Raw genomic sequence first — 16711 nt, 5'->3', positions numbered from 1 at the left:
ATTTCACAAACAGAAGCTAATATACTAATCCTTAGCCAATAACAATTAGAACATTATTAATTTGGGTCCAATTCCAAGGCCAATTCAAAAAGCCTTTGTGAAGTCAACTTCGGTGCAGTATTGGTGCATAAAGCTCCAATTTATAAACATACTACACACTGTCTAACCCACAATCCACTACATTTGCTGTTATGTTCCTTTCTATTCTTAGTATTATCTGTGTGGGTCTTTTCCTCTCTTTTAAATGTACCGTATTAGTTTTTCCAGATGTGACCCCCTCTACTGTTTGTTCTCCATTTCTTTTCTTTTTTTAATTTATTTCTAGGAGAGAGAGAGAGACAGCATGAGCAGGGGAGGGTCAGAGAGAGAGGGAGTCACAGATTGAAACAGGCTCCAGGCTCTGAGCCGGCAGTCAGCACAGAGCCCGACGCGGGGCTCGAACCCACGAACTGCGAGATCTTGACCTAAGCGAAAGTCGGACGCTTAACCGACTAAGCCACCCAGGCGCCCCTGTTCTCTATTTCATTCATTCACTCACCAAGTATTTACTGAGCCTCTACCATGTGCCAGACACTGCTTGAGGTACTGTTCTCTCACGTTCTCCCACGTGCCAGGCTGTTCGAGGTGATTTCTGTATTTTTATTATTTGATTTTGATTAATTTACTCTGTTGTTCCTTTTATAGTTTTTCAAGTTAAATGATTCACTCACTTATTTTCAATCCTTCTTGTCTTTTTATTTTATGTTTTATTTTTATTTTTTGTCTTTTTAATAAACTTAAAGTTCCAGGTTTACTTCTGAGTACAGTTCTGGCTATCCTGAAAATGTGGTATGTAGCATTTTCCACAGACATCCATTTCGAAGTGTTTTATGATTTTCACTATGGTTACCTAACACCTGGGTATTATATACTGTATTTCTAAAAAATTTCCAAACACGAGTCTTTTTAAAAAATTACCTTTTGGTTTTCCCTAATTAAAGTGTCTTTACTGTTAAAGAGTGTAAACTGATACAGACTTTTTTGACATGTGTGGAGCCTTCATTTGCAAAAGTCTATGCTGAATTTTTGTAAACATATCCTTGCAGAGAATGTATATTTTCCCTTTGGGATGCAGGAGCCTATGCATAGCTATTAATGTTTCTCAGACTATGACTTGTGGCTCGTAAGGGGGTTGCAAAATCAATTTAGGGGACCTGAACAGCATTTTTAAAATAATAGGAATTAGTATTCTGTGAAACCTTTATTTTATATACATAACATGGATATTTTTACTAGGTTGCATATATAAAATGTATTTTTTTAAATTATAAGTGGTGCTCAGAAAAGATAAAAAGCCACTTACCAAAGCAAATTGTTACTTGGCATTTCAAATATTCCAAATCCTCAGTAATTTGTTTGGGGCACCTATCAGTTATTGATAGAAGCACCCATTATGATTGATAATTTTCCAACATTTCCTTACACTGTTGTCAGCATTTGATTTATAGATTTTGAATTTATTATGTTATCTGCATACCAGTGCTTCTCTTTATCCCAATGAATGCTTTTGGTTTAATTCTATTTTATCTGTTGCTATACTCATGCTCCCAATTAGTATTGCATGGTTTATCTTCTTCTAATCCTTTGCATTGTAAGCTTTTACTATAGGTATCTCTCTTTTAAGCAGGCTATAACCGAACGTTTTGAAAAATACAATTTCTGGGTGCCTGGGTGGTTCAGTTGGTTAAGTGTCTGACTCAATCTCAGTTCAGGTCTTGATCTCACGGTGGTGAGTTCAAGCCCCACTTTGGGTTCCAGAGTGGGCATGAAGCCTACTTAAAAAAAATGCAATTTCGGAATCTACCTTTTAATAGAAGAGTATAATCCTGTTAACATTTACTGTGATTACTGATGTAATTGGATTTATTTCTACTATTTGAGTTTTTATTTTCTACTTACCATCCTGTTCCTTTGCCTTTTTTTTCTTTTCCTGCCTTTCACTGGACTCAAAGTTTCTACATTCTCTTCTCTTTCCTCCTATTGGTTTGAAAGCTACAGAGTATATATCAATTATTTAGCTATTTTTTTCCTAAGTATACAATTTAGTTATTTTTTCTACTTTTTTTCTGTCTTGACCTTAGAACATGACACAGACCTGCTATATTTTCACTATCCACTGAATCCTCTTGGTCCAAACGTGTTTTATATTTTTAAAAGACCAACACTTATGTTTATAGTCATTAGCATTTATTATCATTTAATAAAAGTCTGGTCCTTCACTGCTTCATGTTATCCAACACTTCTATGTTCACTTTTATCTTATCCAGTCTTTGCTAGTTTTTTCAGTGAAGTTCATGGGTGGTATACTCTTAGATTTTGAATATCTGTTTTATTTTGGCTTGTCTCTTGAATGACAGTTTAGCTGTGTATAAAATTCTAGACTGAAAGTTACTTTACCACAACACTCTGAAGCTATTAGCTCTTCTTTTCTGCCACCTACTATTGCTAAAGAGAAAAATGTGGTATTCTGGGTTCCTTTGTGAATTTTCTCTCAAGTAGAATGTAACTCTTTCCTTTATACTCTGGGTTCTACAGTTTCATTATGATATGTCTAGATGTGCATTTATTTTGGTACATGGGACGCATTTTTTAGGCAAGGATTCATTTATTTCTTCAATTCCAGAGAAGTTTCAGTTATTGTTTCTTAAAGTATAACTTGTCCACCTCGTCCTCAGGTCTCCCTTCTGATACTCTGATTAGAATCACATGTCACAAGATAATCCTACGGGATACTGGACCTAATGTGTCTGGGTGTTCAAAAATATTAATTTCATTTCTAAGGAATTCGTGTTTCAGTTGTTGGTTTTGTCGGCAATCTTTCTTAGTTTCAGATTTACTTGTGTGTTCTGTATTTCAGTTACTAGGCTCATTCTGAACAGGAATCATTTCCTCCCTTGTCTCTGTACTTGCTCACCCATGCCTGGCAGAAGGTTTTATAACTGCCTCCACCCAGGGCCGGTTACCCTAGTCTAGAGCCACACTTCACAGCAGTATTTCAGTGCTCTTGCCTCAGTCATATTTGGAAATCCAGGTGACTTCTGCAACATGAGCAGTTGCAAGGGTGTGTCACTATCTCCTGACTCTGTAGGCCCACAGTCTCTTATAAAGATGTGGCCTCAGGCAGTGGGTCCATGTCAGCTTTATCAGTCTCCATTAAGAGAGCCCACTGCAATCCAGTAGTACCTTGGTGCTACAGACATTTTGCACTGGATAATTCTTTGTGGTGGGGAGCTATCCTGTGCTTTCAGGATGTTCACCAGCATCCCTAGACTCGACTCCTTAGATGCCAGCAGAAACCCCTCACCCGTGCCCAGCTATGATAATCAAAATTTACTCCAGGCACTGCCAGATGTCTCCTGGGGCCACATCTTCTCCAGATGAAAAATTACTGTTTTATTTTCAATTAGTGAGCCTGGCTTCTTAGTCTTTCCTCTTGGGCAGGGAGGGTACGTTCAGGTCCCAATGTGCCACAGGGGCTGAACTCCGGGCTGTCACTGCCTGCTCCCAAAAGCAGAGTTCAGAAAGCTTGGCGTTTCAGCCTTATACACTGATTCTCAGTTATTTCTGTACATTTGGGGGCCAAGGAGAGGCTTCCCTCGTTCTGAAGCTCAGCTAGGTCCTTTTTTTTTTTTTTTTAATCACTGCAGTGTGTTTGAAGCAGAAGGGGAGTATTAAGTGTGAACTTATGGAGACAACTTGACTGGAAGTCAGTGTGTCCAAATCAAATCTTTTGTTTTATTTGAAGCTAAGCCCTTGCCTTCAATAGTCATTAGCATTATTAGTGTTCAGGATCTCAGAAAGTATTTGAATTTCCATAGCGTTGCCAGCCAGAGCCAAATCATACTTAGGGATATCAGCTTACTAACAATAAAAATGCAATTTCTTTTCATAGGGCACAATGGGGGCAGCAGAACTTATAACCATACCAGCACACACACACTGGACACTTGATATATGTCAGCAAAATATCTGATCTCATTTAACCCTAAGAACAACTCACAGTGCAGGTAATATTTTACAGATAATGAAACTGAGGCTTAGAGACAGCCACAGATAACAATCAATTAAATGAAGGAGCCTGGATTCAAATCTAATATGAAATCCTGGGCTGTTAGCAATTGTGCTTTACTGCTCTCCTCTACTCTATGCAGCATAAATAACTAATGATGAGATAATTGCTATTTGGTGATCCCTAACACAAAAACCTTGATACACAAACCATGTCACCACCACCACCACCCCAACCACCACCTCCAGCACATCTCCATCTTTACCACTACCTCCTCTACCACCATCTCCTGAGAACTTGTAGAACAAATAGAAACTAGATCAGGGGCTGAGGAATACATTTCTCTCTCAGCTCTTGAAGATAAACTTCATGGACACTGGGCTTGTGTCTGTCCTGTACACTGGTGTTATCACCAATACTCAGGGCGATGCCTAGCATAATGGACATTCAGTACATACGTGATAAAGGGTAAACAGAGACAAGATATCTGTCCCTAGAGGCTTATGACAAGAAGAACACATAAAAAGGAAAATCAGACAAGGAAGTAGACCGTAGAGTTAGCGGAAGCTCTTGGCAAAGCTGTATCAAGGTGATAAATTAAAACCCAATCTTGAATAAAACACGGGACTTAGAGTCAAGAGGGCAAAGGGCCTGAGGAAGAGGGGATAACATGAGCATGTAGGAACACCGTACGGAAGGACGTGTGTGGTGCAGACTGTCAGACTGTACAGAAAAGGCTGCAGACAGGACAGAGGACATACTGCAGAAGGCTTTCACGTCAGACTAAGGACTCTCAACTTTATCATGTAGGCACCTGGAAGCCTCCAAAGATTTTGGAAAAAAGGTTCAAAGAATTATTTTAGAGATGATACTTTAAAATGGTTCCCTAGGCCTACTCATGTACCCCATTTCTTTAAGAACCAATTTGGATAGTTTAAAATTTCTACCCTGTTCTACTTGGGTGTTCTTTTTATTCAAGAACCAATCTTGATAGTTCATATTTTAAAAAATACTACCTTTCATTCAGTTTTAAAATTTAGTAGCACAGAATTATGCAGCGTTCTCATAATTTTTCAGTCTCCCCTATGTCTACTGTTAAAACCGTTTTCTTATTTTTAATTCTCTTCTTTTTCTGGCACGGCTATGTTTATTTTATCCTCCCTTTTCCCCATACCCTAAGCTAAATAAGGTTTTGAATTTAACTTTTTGCTGCTTTTCACTTTATACTGCTTTTCTTCTTGATTTCCTTTGATCTGTTTTTCTTAGCTTTGTTTTATTGACCCTTTTCTGACTTCAGCAGATGGAAGCTATGTTCAGATATGACAAATACGTGGTGTGCATATTCACCACTCATTCTTCCTGTCTGCAGCAGACATTACTAATCTATCAGAGCACTCTTGCTTGCTGGGCTCAGAGAAGTGCTCATAACTCTTGTCAACAAAACACTCTAAGTAATCAGCCAAAGCCAGTGTATCAGCTGAAGCCAATCTGCTGTTTGTATCTTGGTTAATTTCTTTTCAATCTTCCTACATTATAACAATGAAAAATATAGGTGTCTCCTTAGCGCAGTAGGCAGCGTGTCAGTCTCATAACAATGAAAATAACTAAGATTATGAATTTGCCTTTGAGTACATCTTTGGTTACATTTCAATTATAAGTTTTGATATGTACAGTTCTTTTTATTATTTTAAAAAGCATTTCAACTTTAGGGATGGCTGGATGGCTCAGACAGTTAAGTGTCCAATTCGTGATCCTGGCTCAGGTCATGATATCAAGGTTTGTGGGTTTGAGCCCCGCATCAGGCTCTGCGCTGAGTATGGAGCCTGTTTGGGATTCTCTCTCTCTCTCTCTCTCTCTCTCTCTCTCTCTCTTTCTCTCTCTCTGCCCCTCCCCTGCTCATGTGCTCTCCTCTCTCTCTCAAAATAAGTAAACATTAAATAAAATAAAAATTCCAAAATGATTTGGGCATTTTGTCCAGACTTTTATTTTAATATCTCATTTTATTGTAAAGTAGCCAGAGTATGAGTTCTGTATACTTGCTATTCTTTGAGGATTTAATTGAAATGTTCTAGTATTTAATATACATTTTTTAGTGTTTATGTATTTTTGAGAGAGAGAGACAGAGTGCAAGCTGGGGAGGGACACATGGGTGGTGTGTGTGTGTGTGTGTGTGCACGCACGCACGTGTGCACATGCACAACAGAATCCACATGCACAACAGAATCAGCACAGAGCCCAATGTGGGGCGCAAGCTCACTAACTGTGAGATCATGACCTGAGCCGAAGTCAGACACCCAACTGACTGAGCCACCTAACCGCCCCTGTTCTAGTTTTGAAGAATATTCCATGGAAGCTCTTCAGGGCACAAAACTGTGTACCTATTAATTTAATCTCACAATTACATTGTTCACAACCCTCATGTCCTTATGTTAGGTCTATTTTGCCTATATAATGACTATTACTTCTCTTTCTGGAATTTGTTATTTTAGGTGGAATCCATCTTTTATCTCAATATTTTTATCTGTGTATACTTTTTCCTCAGAATTTTGAAAGAATTTTTGAAATCTGTCCTCTATTTCACTAATTCAATTTTCTACAGTGCCCAATTTACCGTGTTTAACCCAATTTTTCACTTAGGTTTTTCTCATATTCCCCGACAGCAGACTGCCTGCTGTCTACATGAGATAGCTCTTTTTTTTTTTTAATGTTTTATTTATTTTTTTGAGAGAGACAGATCACGAGTCGGAGAAGGCCAGAGAGAGAGAGAGGGAGATGCAGAATCAGGAGGCGGATCCAGGCTCTGAGCTGTCAGCACAAAGCCCAACAAGGGGCTCGAACTCACGAGCTCTGTGAGATCATGACCTGAGCTGAAGTCAGATGCCTAACCGACTGAGCCACCCAGGCGCCCCATCAGATAGCTCTTTAACACTCTCCACATCAATGCACTCTATGCTTAAGTTTGGTCAAGAATACACATTAGGGATTTTCTTTTTCTTTTTTTAATGTTTTTTATTTATTTTTGAGAGAGAGAGAGAGAGAGAGAGAGAGAGCAGGGGAGGGTCAGAGAGAGAGAGAGAGATACAGAATCTGAAATAGGCTCCAGGCTCTGAGCTGGCTGTCAGCACAGAGCCTGGCACAGGGCTTGAACCCACGAACTGTGAGATCATGACCTGAGCTGAAGTCGGACGTTTAACCGACCAAGCCACCCAGACACCCCAACATTAGGGGTTTTCTAAAATGTTTTCTTGCTTGCTTTAACATATTTCAGAGGTTGGCAGCTCCCTGAAATCTTCTCCATGGAGCTTTCTTTTAAGCTATACCATCTATTCCTAGCCCCCAAGATTGTTAAATATTTGCTCACCCTCAGAGAGGAAAGTCATTTTGACGTTAAAGGCTCATGATCGTGGAGGAACTGGTACGGATTCTACAAAATCCGTAAGATCCTGCCCAAATCTTTCATAAAGGGATTTTCCTATGCAGATAATAAAAGAAAAATGAGAGATGGGAAATATCCAGCAGTCAGAGTCCCATTTTAATAACCGTTTTAACATCTTAGTGGCAGGGATGAGAAGATTCTAATGTAAACTACCCAAGTATGAATCACCAAGGAAAGGCCTATCATTCCATGACTCTCATGTCCTTCCCCTCCCCACTGGACCATACACACACTAGTGGCAACTTCTGGTTAGGTGTGGTTACAAGCACTCAGTTCTCTGACCGATGTTGTCATCCATGTCAAAAGCAAACCCTAAGATCTCCTAATGTCACCACAGGGGTCCAAAAGCTGAGGACTGATGGAGCAAAGAGTCTAAGTGGCAGGCTCCTTGACTAGCCCTCCCTCCTCCTACTTCCAGGCCCTGCCCTTCAGAGTGAGAGGGTGTTATCTGGTGGGCTCCAAGCTGCCCACCCATTTCCCAGACTTCACTCTCAAAAGGAAGAGAGTATATAAAAGCTTTTAGTAGTGTTCTTCAATTCAATCCTTTTCATGCTACATTTAACACAAATTCTCCCCATACTTTAGTATGAGAGTGGCAATAATTCTTCTTCCTTTTGAGTATTTCAGTGGCCACTTAAGCAGTAAAACTGGTGTGGAAAGGGAGGGGAGCGAGCTCCTAAGTGCTTATATTGCATTTTCCTAAAGACAATATTTTAGGATGATTAACCTGTCATTTGCTGTACGGAATGGATGTGAATGGGTTGGTGGGGGCCTTTGAAATTGGTGGTCTACTGGGAAGAGTCTGCAATTGGCACAGTAGGTGACAAAGATTTGGCTTTGGCTCTGCCACTGACGAGCTGTGTGCCTTGCTACACTCATAACCTTGTACTATGCTTGCAATCTTTTATCTTTCAGCACTAAAAGCCTATCATCATATATTTTGGAAATGCATAGTTTAGAGAATCCTGTACTTAAGGATGGGTATACCACAGATTCAATCATATTTCTTGAAACTATGCATAAGAAAAAAGGCTGAAAGGCCGATAGAAGATATGACATCTTGTATCCTCACATCAAGAACCTATTTTTGGATCATTATAACTGCCGATCACTTTGCCTCATGTTAATGACTCATATGTTAAAAAGATAAAGCAAATAATCCAGTGAGGAAATGGACAAAAGACATAAATAGACACTTTTCCAAAGAAGATATCCAAATGGCCAACAGACACATGAAGAAATGGTCAACATCACTCATCATCAGGGAAATACAAATCAAAACCACAATGATATACCACCTCACACCTGTCAGTATGGCTAACATTAACAACTTAGGCAACAACAGATGTTGGTGAGGATGTGGACAAAGAGAAACGAATTTTGCACTGCTGGTGGAAATGCAAACTGATGCAGTCACTCTGGAAAACAGTACGAAGGTTCCTCAAAAAATTAAAAATAGGACTACCCTACAACCCAGCAATTGCACTACTAGGTATTTATCCAAGGGATAAGGTATGCTGTTTCGAAGGGGCACATGCACCCCAATATTTTACAGCAGTGCTATTGACAATAGCCAAAATATGGAAAGAGCCCAAATGTCCATCGACTGATGAATGGATAAAGAAGACGTGGCGCGCACACACACACACACACACACACACACAGGCACATGCACAATGGAATATTACTCGGTAATCAAAAAGAATGAAATCTTGTCATTTGCAACAACATGGGTGGAACTAGAATGTATTATGCTAAGCGAAATACGTCAGTCAAAGAAAGACAAATATCATGACTTCACTCATGTGGAATTTAAGATATAAAACAGATAAGCATCAGGGAAGGGAAGCAAAAATAATATAAAAGCAGGGAGGGGGAAAAGCATTAAGAGACCATTAAATACAGAGGACAAACTGAGGGTTGCTGGAGGAGTTGCAGGTGGGGGGATGGGCTAAATGGGCAAAGGGCAAAGTGAGGACACTTGTTGGGATGAGCACTGAGTATTATATGTTGGGGATGAATCACTGGATTCTATTCCTAAAATCATTATTGCACTACATGCTAACTAACTGGGATGTAAATTGCAAAAAACAAAAAACAAAAACAAAAAAGAAAAACAAACAAACCCCCAATGACTACAATAAATATTAATAAATATTCAATCATAAAAAAAGAGATATAGCATATTTTTTAAACCCGATCCCCATTTTTATATTTGTCTGACATTAATCTCTGAGCATCTTTCATCATATGGCTAACATCACACATGCTCAGGTCACGTGAACTGGTACTGGTCTCCCACGCTGCTGGGCTCCTGGCGACTCTCCTCCCTTCCTAATGCCCAGCAGCCATTAACAAACACCACTGTCCTGGGTGCTGACACAGAACAAGCAGTTACCTTCAATTTCCACTGAGGTCACTCTGATGTAGAATATCCTAAATCCTGGGCAAGGAAAGGTAATCCCAGTTACTGAAAGAAAAGCACTTTACTTAAGCCCGGTGTTTCTTTTGTAGTTTACTTTCTTCAGAGAAGCCCCAGGTACAACAGCTTTGACTCTGCCCTTGCGAAGTCATCTCTAGCCTGTGAGTTTTGCCCATGACCCTGGCAAATTTTAATCTCTTCAGGTTTCTTTCTTCATGTTTCCTGGAGAGTATGAGTCTGGCTCTGAGAAAAAGGTCATTTACAAGGAAGACACAGTTCATGTGCATGTATTTGTTCCTAGGCTGTCATTCCTCTTAGTTCAGCTGACTGTTTGGAAGAAATACCACAAATAGTTTTAAAAGGAGGATCTGAAGCGGGTACTAAATTATGAAGTGTTGCAAACACTAGAGAGGAAGATCAAGAAAGGCAATTGGCCCTATAGGAAGGGTAAAATAAAAAATCTAAATCATTCTTTTCACAGAATGACAAACGAGATTTAGCTAAAGGAAATATAAGTATATGAATTTGAGGACTGTAACAAAGAACTTCTGGGCCAAGAGGGGATGAGGAAATGGCTGCAAAGCAACAGGATTAAAAAACAAATGTGCTCATAAAAAGCTTTCAATGGAATAGACAGAAAACAAGTTATTTTGGTTAATTATTCAGTGGGGACAGTGGTTTTGTTTTACAGATGGGAAATTGAAACCTTCAGAGGGAAAGCGACTTGACTATTATCAGAGAGACATAGGACCCCACTGTTCTGATTCTCAACTCCCTCTGCACCAACATCCAAATGACATTCCATCTTTTATGTTCTATTGTTCTCTAAACTCAACACTCTAGGATGTGGAAACTTTGATGCTCTTGGAAATTGCTTCTATATTTGTCCAGTGCCAACTTCTGTGCTAGGAGAAGTTTGAAGTTCAACCCAAAAACACAGGGCTTGGCGCAGTCCAAAGCTCATTACAACTTCTCATTAGTTGTGTCTCTTGGGGCCACTCTGGCATTCCTGAGTGTGACTCAGTATCACCACTCATAACTGATGGTTCCTGATTAATCTGAACGGAGCCAGAATAAGGGCCAAAATGAGCTCCTAGCAAATGAAGCAACCTATCTTGCAGGAAGAAAGTAAAAAGTTACATGAAAATTTTCTTGAAATGACATCCCAGTATTAACCTAAGTGATAATCGTATGATGCCTAACACTTATTTAGCATACGGTATGTACCAGGTATGATATTTGTGCCTGACATTCATTCATTCATTCCTCTGGATAACCCCATGAGGCAAGTACCATTATTATTTCCACTTTAAATAGGAAACAAAGTCACATAAATGTTAAGTAACTTGCTAGGCAGGCTACGAACATGAATTACTTTAGAACAATAAGAATCTATTGACTGATACTCAAGGATCCATGAACGTTTTCTCCAGATTAAAAATAACTTCATCAAGGAATGCCTGGGTGGCTCAGTCAGTTAAGCGTTGGACTTCGGCTCAGGTCATGATCTCACGGTTTGTGGGTTTGAATCCCATGTTGGGCTCTGTGCTGACAGCTCAGAGCCCAGAGCCTGCTTCAGATTCTGTGTCTCCCTCTCTCTCTGCCCCTCCACTGCTTGTGTTAGGGCTCTCAAAAATGAATAAACATTAAAAAAATAAATAAAAAATAAAATAATAACTTCATCAATCCAAATGAAGTCTGGAGTTTAGTTCTTAATAATGTATCAATGACAGCTTCTCAGGATGGTACCTTCTTCAAATGTACCACGGTGATAAATGTTGTTAACAATGGGGAAAACGGGGTGTTCCTATTTTTATGTGTTCTATCTCTACAACTTTTCTGTAAATCTAAAATTATTATAAAATAAAAAGTTTAGTTAAAAAAAACATTATCTGAATACTTTTTAGAGGGAACTTTTCATTGAGTTGGATCAAATAAGAACAATGCCATTCCTTTCCCTAAAAGTCAGAAGAATATTAAAAACTGTGGGGCTCCCCAAGACCCTGTACATTATACATGTAAGTGAGGGAATGCAAAGGTCTCCATTAGTACTGAGTTATTTAGCTTCAGAGACTTGTGCTAGAATTTTAAAGGCAAACTGGAAACTATTTCCTGGAACAACGCCTTACAGCATGCCTTTTGCTACTTGGATTCTATTTCTTAAATTCTGAAGAAATCTTGCTTTTTTCCCCCCTTCTGTGCATTTTTGGTGCTGAGCTGCTTCCGGTTTTCCCACACTCCTGCCTGTCAGAGAGAAGAAACCACAAAAATGCAGCAAAGTTTGTCCACTGAGCCGCAATTTCATCTCGAAAGGCTGAAGAGCTCCCCAGCCAGCACTGAGTTCAGGGCAGTGAAGGGCCCTGCTGCCTGCTGACAAGCCCCCCTCCCTGCCAGCGGACGAGCTGGCCACACAGGCCACCACAGGCCAGCTCAGGGTACTGGCGACACTCAGGATCCACAACAAGGCACACACTAGCAAATTCAACATTCATGTCCGGCTCCCTGATTCTCCTACCTAACTGCAGGCTTCTTGAACCTGAGAAAGAGAGCATGGTTCTAGAATGTTTATGACGGTAACTAAGGCTCACCGAGTTCCTACGTGTGCTAGGTCTTGTTCTCAATGTTCTGCATGCGAAGTATTACAGGTATTAACTCTGCTAACATTTATCAACATCCGATGAAGCAGATCCTCTTTCTTATCTCCACTTCACAAATGAGGAAACTGAGGCTAACTGATTAAGTTAACTTGCAACTTATCAAAGGTCTTCAGTTAGTAAACCAGGGCATGAGGGTGTGAATATAGGCAGTCTGGCTCTGGAAGCTACACCCTTGAGGGCTCAATTCTACTCTTTCCAGGCTGAAGTGCCATATAGCTTCCTTCTCACTGTGCTCTTGGACTTCAACCTCAAACTGCCCCTTTCCTAACACCCTCCCCTACTGCTCCATAGAGTTCTGTAAAGTCATTACAATGCCAATTATTCCTAGAATGGCGCCTGGCACTTAGTAGGCACCGAATAAACATTTGTTGGAGGAATGAATAACGACAGCAGAATAATTAAAACAGCCACAAGGGACTGTTTTCCATCCAAATCCAGAATTTGATTCCCTATCCAAAGGGGAAAAAAAAGTGACTGCCTTTTCTATGTCCTAGAATTCGTTCTTACAATGAAGGACAAATGAATAAGGAGCCTTAATGAGAACAAGAGAAATACACAAAGCACCTCTAGGTATTTATCCATAGGGGAAGGTCTGCTTCTTATGGGCATCTTTGAAAAGTTCCCCAATTTAACATAGACAAAGGCCATTAGAACTAAAACTTTTTACTAGACTATTTCTCGTTTGCTAGCTAAAATATGGCTGGAGAAAGAGTGAAGAATGTAACATGAAAAAATTTGATTTAGGCATGAAAATGTCTTTTTGAGGTAAAATAGGCAGATTATAAAAGATGTTAGAAACATGTTGCTATGCAGAGCCTGCTGACTAATGCCAATGAAGTTAACTCCCTCAATGAAATCCCAATCCAATGTCTTCCCATTCAAATGCCTAACAGTGAACAACAAATACGTGTGGCAAGGGGGTGGGGGGAGGTGTACTGAACTTTATATGAAATTGAAAAAATCTGACCCTTTAGAAAGACCAGGAAAAAAACAAAAACACATCAGGAAGAAGTTTGCATTTCCTTTCTCCAAGACCACAGTTCAGCACTGTTACCTAGTGTACTGTCTGATCGAGGCTGAAAGACTTAGTTATCAGCAATGACCCTGAACCCTGCCATTAGCACTCATCACAGTCCTCAGGGAACCTAAGAGCAGCACCTGCCCCTCCCACAGGGTATAGAGCCCAAACTTCAGCATGGTCCACTAGCTCCCCAGGTGATTCTGATTTGTAGTCTGGGCCGAGAGCCAGAGGCGATGTTTAGTCCCCATCAGGTGTTCTTGTCTTCTGCACAGTACAAACTATTTTGAAGGCCTCATAAATGAAGAGTACTCTTAGCACAGAATTGACACGACTCAGAAGAATCAGAATGGAAGATGAAGGAAAACTTACTTGGAGCCCCTCTGGGATGTTGTCTTCCTGAGTACTTGTTTGTGATTGGCTGGGGGCTTGGGGACCAGTGAGGAGGAAGAACTTGGAGGTGGCACCACTTTTTGCGGCAGAGTAGTTGGCTTCTGGCCACTGGCTGTGGCACTTGAAATTCTGCAAGCTGCACCATTATTTATTGTCCATAAATTGGAGTTAGGTAGTGTCTGGCTGCCAAAGATGGCCTACAAGGAAAACAAGAAAAAAGGTCATTGGAGATGCTTCATAACCCATTTGCTATAAATGAGGAACTGGGTTGTAATCCTGAGGTGGGACAAAAGGAAAAGGGAAATTGTGAAAGTAATTTTTTAGGAAAAACTTCTCTAAGAATACCAATGCAGGTCCAGACTCAGGGAAGGGACATGTCCAGAAGGAGGGAGTTGAGCCAGGCTTGTTGAACGTGCACTGTGCTGGGAATGAGGGCATGTGGGCACTATGTATTATCCATTTGTGGAAGTTAGAAAAGCATCCGGTCTCTCTGTCTTCATTTCCTTCAACAAATATTTAATGAAAGTCTCCTACTGGGTGTCAGGTACTAGAAATAAAGCACAAGAACAAAAGTGGCTTGAAGCTTGACTCAATTCCAGCCCACTCAGACAACTCTGAACTCTTCTAGAAGGTCTGCACATTTGAGGAGTGGGTAGAAGCCAATGTGGCAAGGGGATGTTGAGCAGAGAGGGTGGAGAGAGGAGGCTGGAACAAAAGAGCCAGACCATGCATGGCCTTGAGGACTGTTTGTAGAATTCTTTAACACCTTGTTGACTTAAAGATTAACATAAGAGTTTACATTTTAAAATACTTTCAAAAGTAAAATTACTACCTGAATACTAGTTACTGTATGAATATAAGATCAGTACAAATGTGTATTTGCTTAGAGGGTAAACCACAAATCAATAAAGCCCTAAAAATCACCGCTAAATATCACAAACACCAATGTATGTCTGTAGTTAGGACGTAAATGTATACTTTCTCAAGTAGATGTTTGAAAAATTCTTATAACTTATTTACCTCATTAGCAATTGGGTTTTTTTTGGGGGGGGGGGTCATAAATTTTGCTACTGATCATTCAATACTATTAATACTGCTTTTAATATGCATGCATTATAAAAGCTTTAAATGTGAAATAATATTAAGAGAAAAATATATAATTGACAAAATACGTAATTTTTTTTATTAAAAGGATTCCTGGCAATGGATTTCCATCCATAGACACTGCATTTAAAGAGACATGGGAGAAATGTCATTTCCTTCTGGCAAGGCCTTAAGGAGTAAGATCAGATGCTCTTGGGAACATCACCTTATAGAGAGACTTTATTAATACTATTTTTGTCTTTTATGACTTTTATGTTTTAAGATATAAAAAAAAATAAATTGGTTAGCTTTAGTAAAATGTTAACCAATCCTTCTACACTCATGCCTTGGAATGTCCCATTCCAGGGAAATACGTCCCAAGGTGCTGGCCTGGGCAGGTATGAGGGGGATCAAAGACTCTTGTGTGGAGTAAATGTGTTTGACAGGCTTAACAAAGGGCAAAGCAATTTCAGGGGCACCTGAGTGGCTCAGTAGGTTAAGCGTCTGACTTCAGCTCAGGTCATGATCTCATGGTTCGTGGGTTTGAGCCCCACATTGGGCTCTGGGCTGACAGCTGGCTCAGAGCCTGGAGCCTGTTTCGGATTCTGTGTCTCCCTCTCTCTCTGACCCTCCTCTGCTCACGCTGTCTCTCTCTCTCTCAGAAATATAAAAAAAAAAAAAAAAAGGGCAAAGCAATTTCAGAAGTAGAGAGTTACAGCATTTTCAGATGGACCAATCTGACTGAGATGTTCTTCATCTCTGAAAACCATCCAAAGGGGAAACTGAAGAGCTCTTCCCTCACCTCCATTTCTGACCTGAAAAGAGGAACAAAGGAAGACCCAAACCCATGGGCAAAACCAGAAGGGAGACACTGGGGGGTATGTACATGTGGGAAGGTCTTCAAATGGTCCAAGAGGGCCCAGGAGCTCTGATTCTGCTCCAGGAAACCTTCTGAGGACAAGTAACCAAAGAGTGCAGCAAGACGGACTCAAAAACAAATCTCTTCCTATCAAGCACCATTTCCATACCTGAGGGTGTCAACATCTGTGGGAGAGGCCCAACTGGAAGGAAGGAGGGAGGCAGGAAAGGGCTACCATAGGTTTATTTTCATCACTATGTCCCAAGATGTGAGCTTAGACTGAAGAGTGAAAGATGCCTCTTTCAGAATGGGGAGGAGACTAGAAACCTGAATGAGGGCTGAAGAGCCTACAGCAACCACAAACAAATTCCCTGGATGAACAGCCAAGAAAGAAAAGCCACTATTAGCAAAGGGTTCTTGGAAATGAAAATATTCTTTATTGAATGTGATTTTTCACGTTGTAAAGGAATGGTCATCAGAAAAAAACATCTATTCAATACATGTTGCTGTGATGACACCCTAACCTTATTTTTGAGATCACTGAGGTTTTTTCCTTTTGTTAAAAAAATCTTGCTGGGACATCTAAATACAAATTTAAAAAAATGAATAAATAGAGCAAGATCAGAACAGTGTGAATGTAGTCAGCTCCCATTTGTGTAAAAAAGGATAAAGAATATACACAACCATACACACAGACACACAAAACACACTGAAACACATATACGTAAGGTTGGTATGCGCACAGAACAATTATGAAAAGATTTACAAAAAACTAGGCACCTCCATGGGGAAAGA

The 16711-nt window shown here is 40.1% G+C and overlaps 1 protein-coding gene across 7 annotated transcripts in view; it reads right to left on the bottom strand.

Moving 5' to 3' along the window:
- TTLL5 (tubulin tyrosine ligase like 5) overlaps window positions 1–16711 on the bottom strand; it is a 286366-nt gene that overhangs the window by 64730 nt on the left and 204925 nt on the right. For all 7 annotated transcript variants that reach the window (XM_039232207.1, XM_039232212.1, XM_039232208.1 and 4 more), the window contains one exon: window positions 13954–14171. In XM_039232207.1, coding sequence (XP_039088138.1) covers window positions 13954–14171 — 218 coding nt within the window. The remainder of the gene's footprint in view (window positions 1–13953; window positions 14172–16711) is intronic.

The sequence above is a fragment of the Hyaena hyaena genome, unplaced genomic scaffold, assembly GCF_003009895.1.
Source record: "Hyaena hyaena isolate Hyena2069 unplaced genomic scaffold, ASM300989v1 scaffold_65, whole genome shotgun sequence".
Classification (NCBI taxonomy): domain Eukaryota; kingdom Metazoa; phylum Chordata; class Mammalia; order Carnivora; family Hyaenidae; genus Hyaena; species Hyaena hyaena.
Note: the sequence above shows the minus strand (reverse complement) of the source record. Positions and strands in the feature narration are given on the sequence as shown.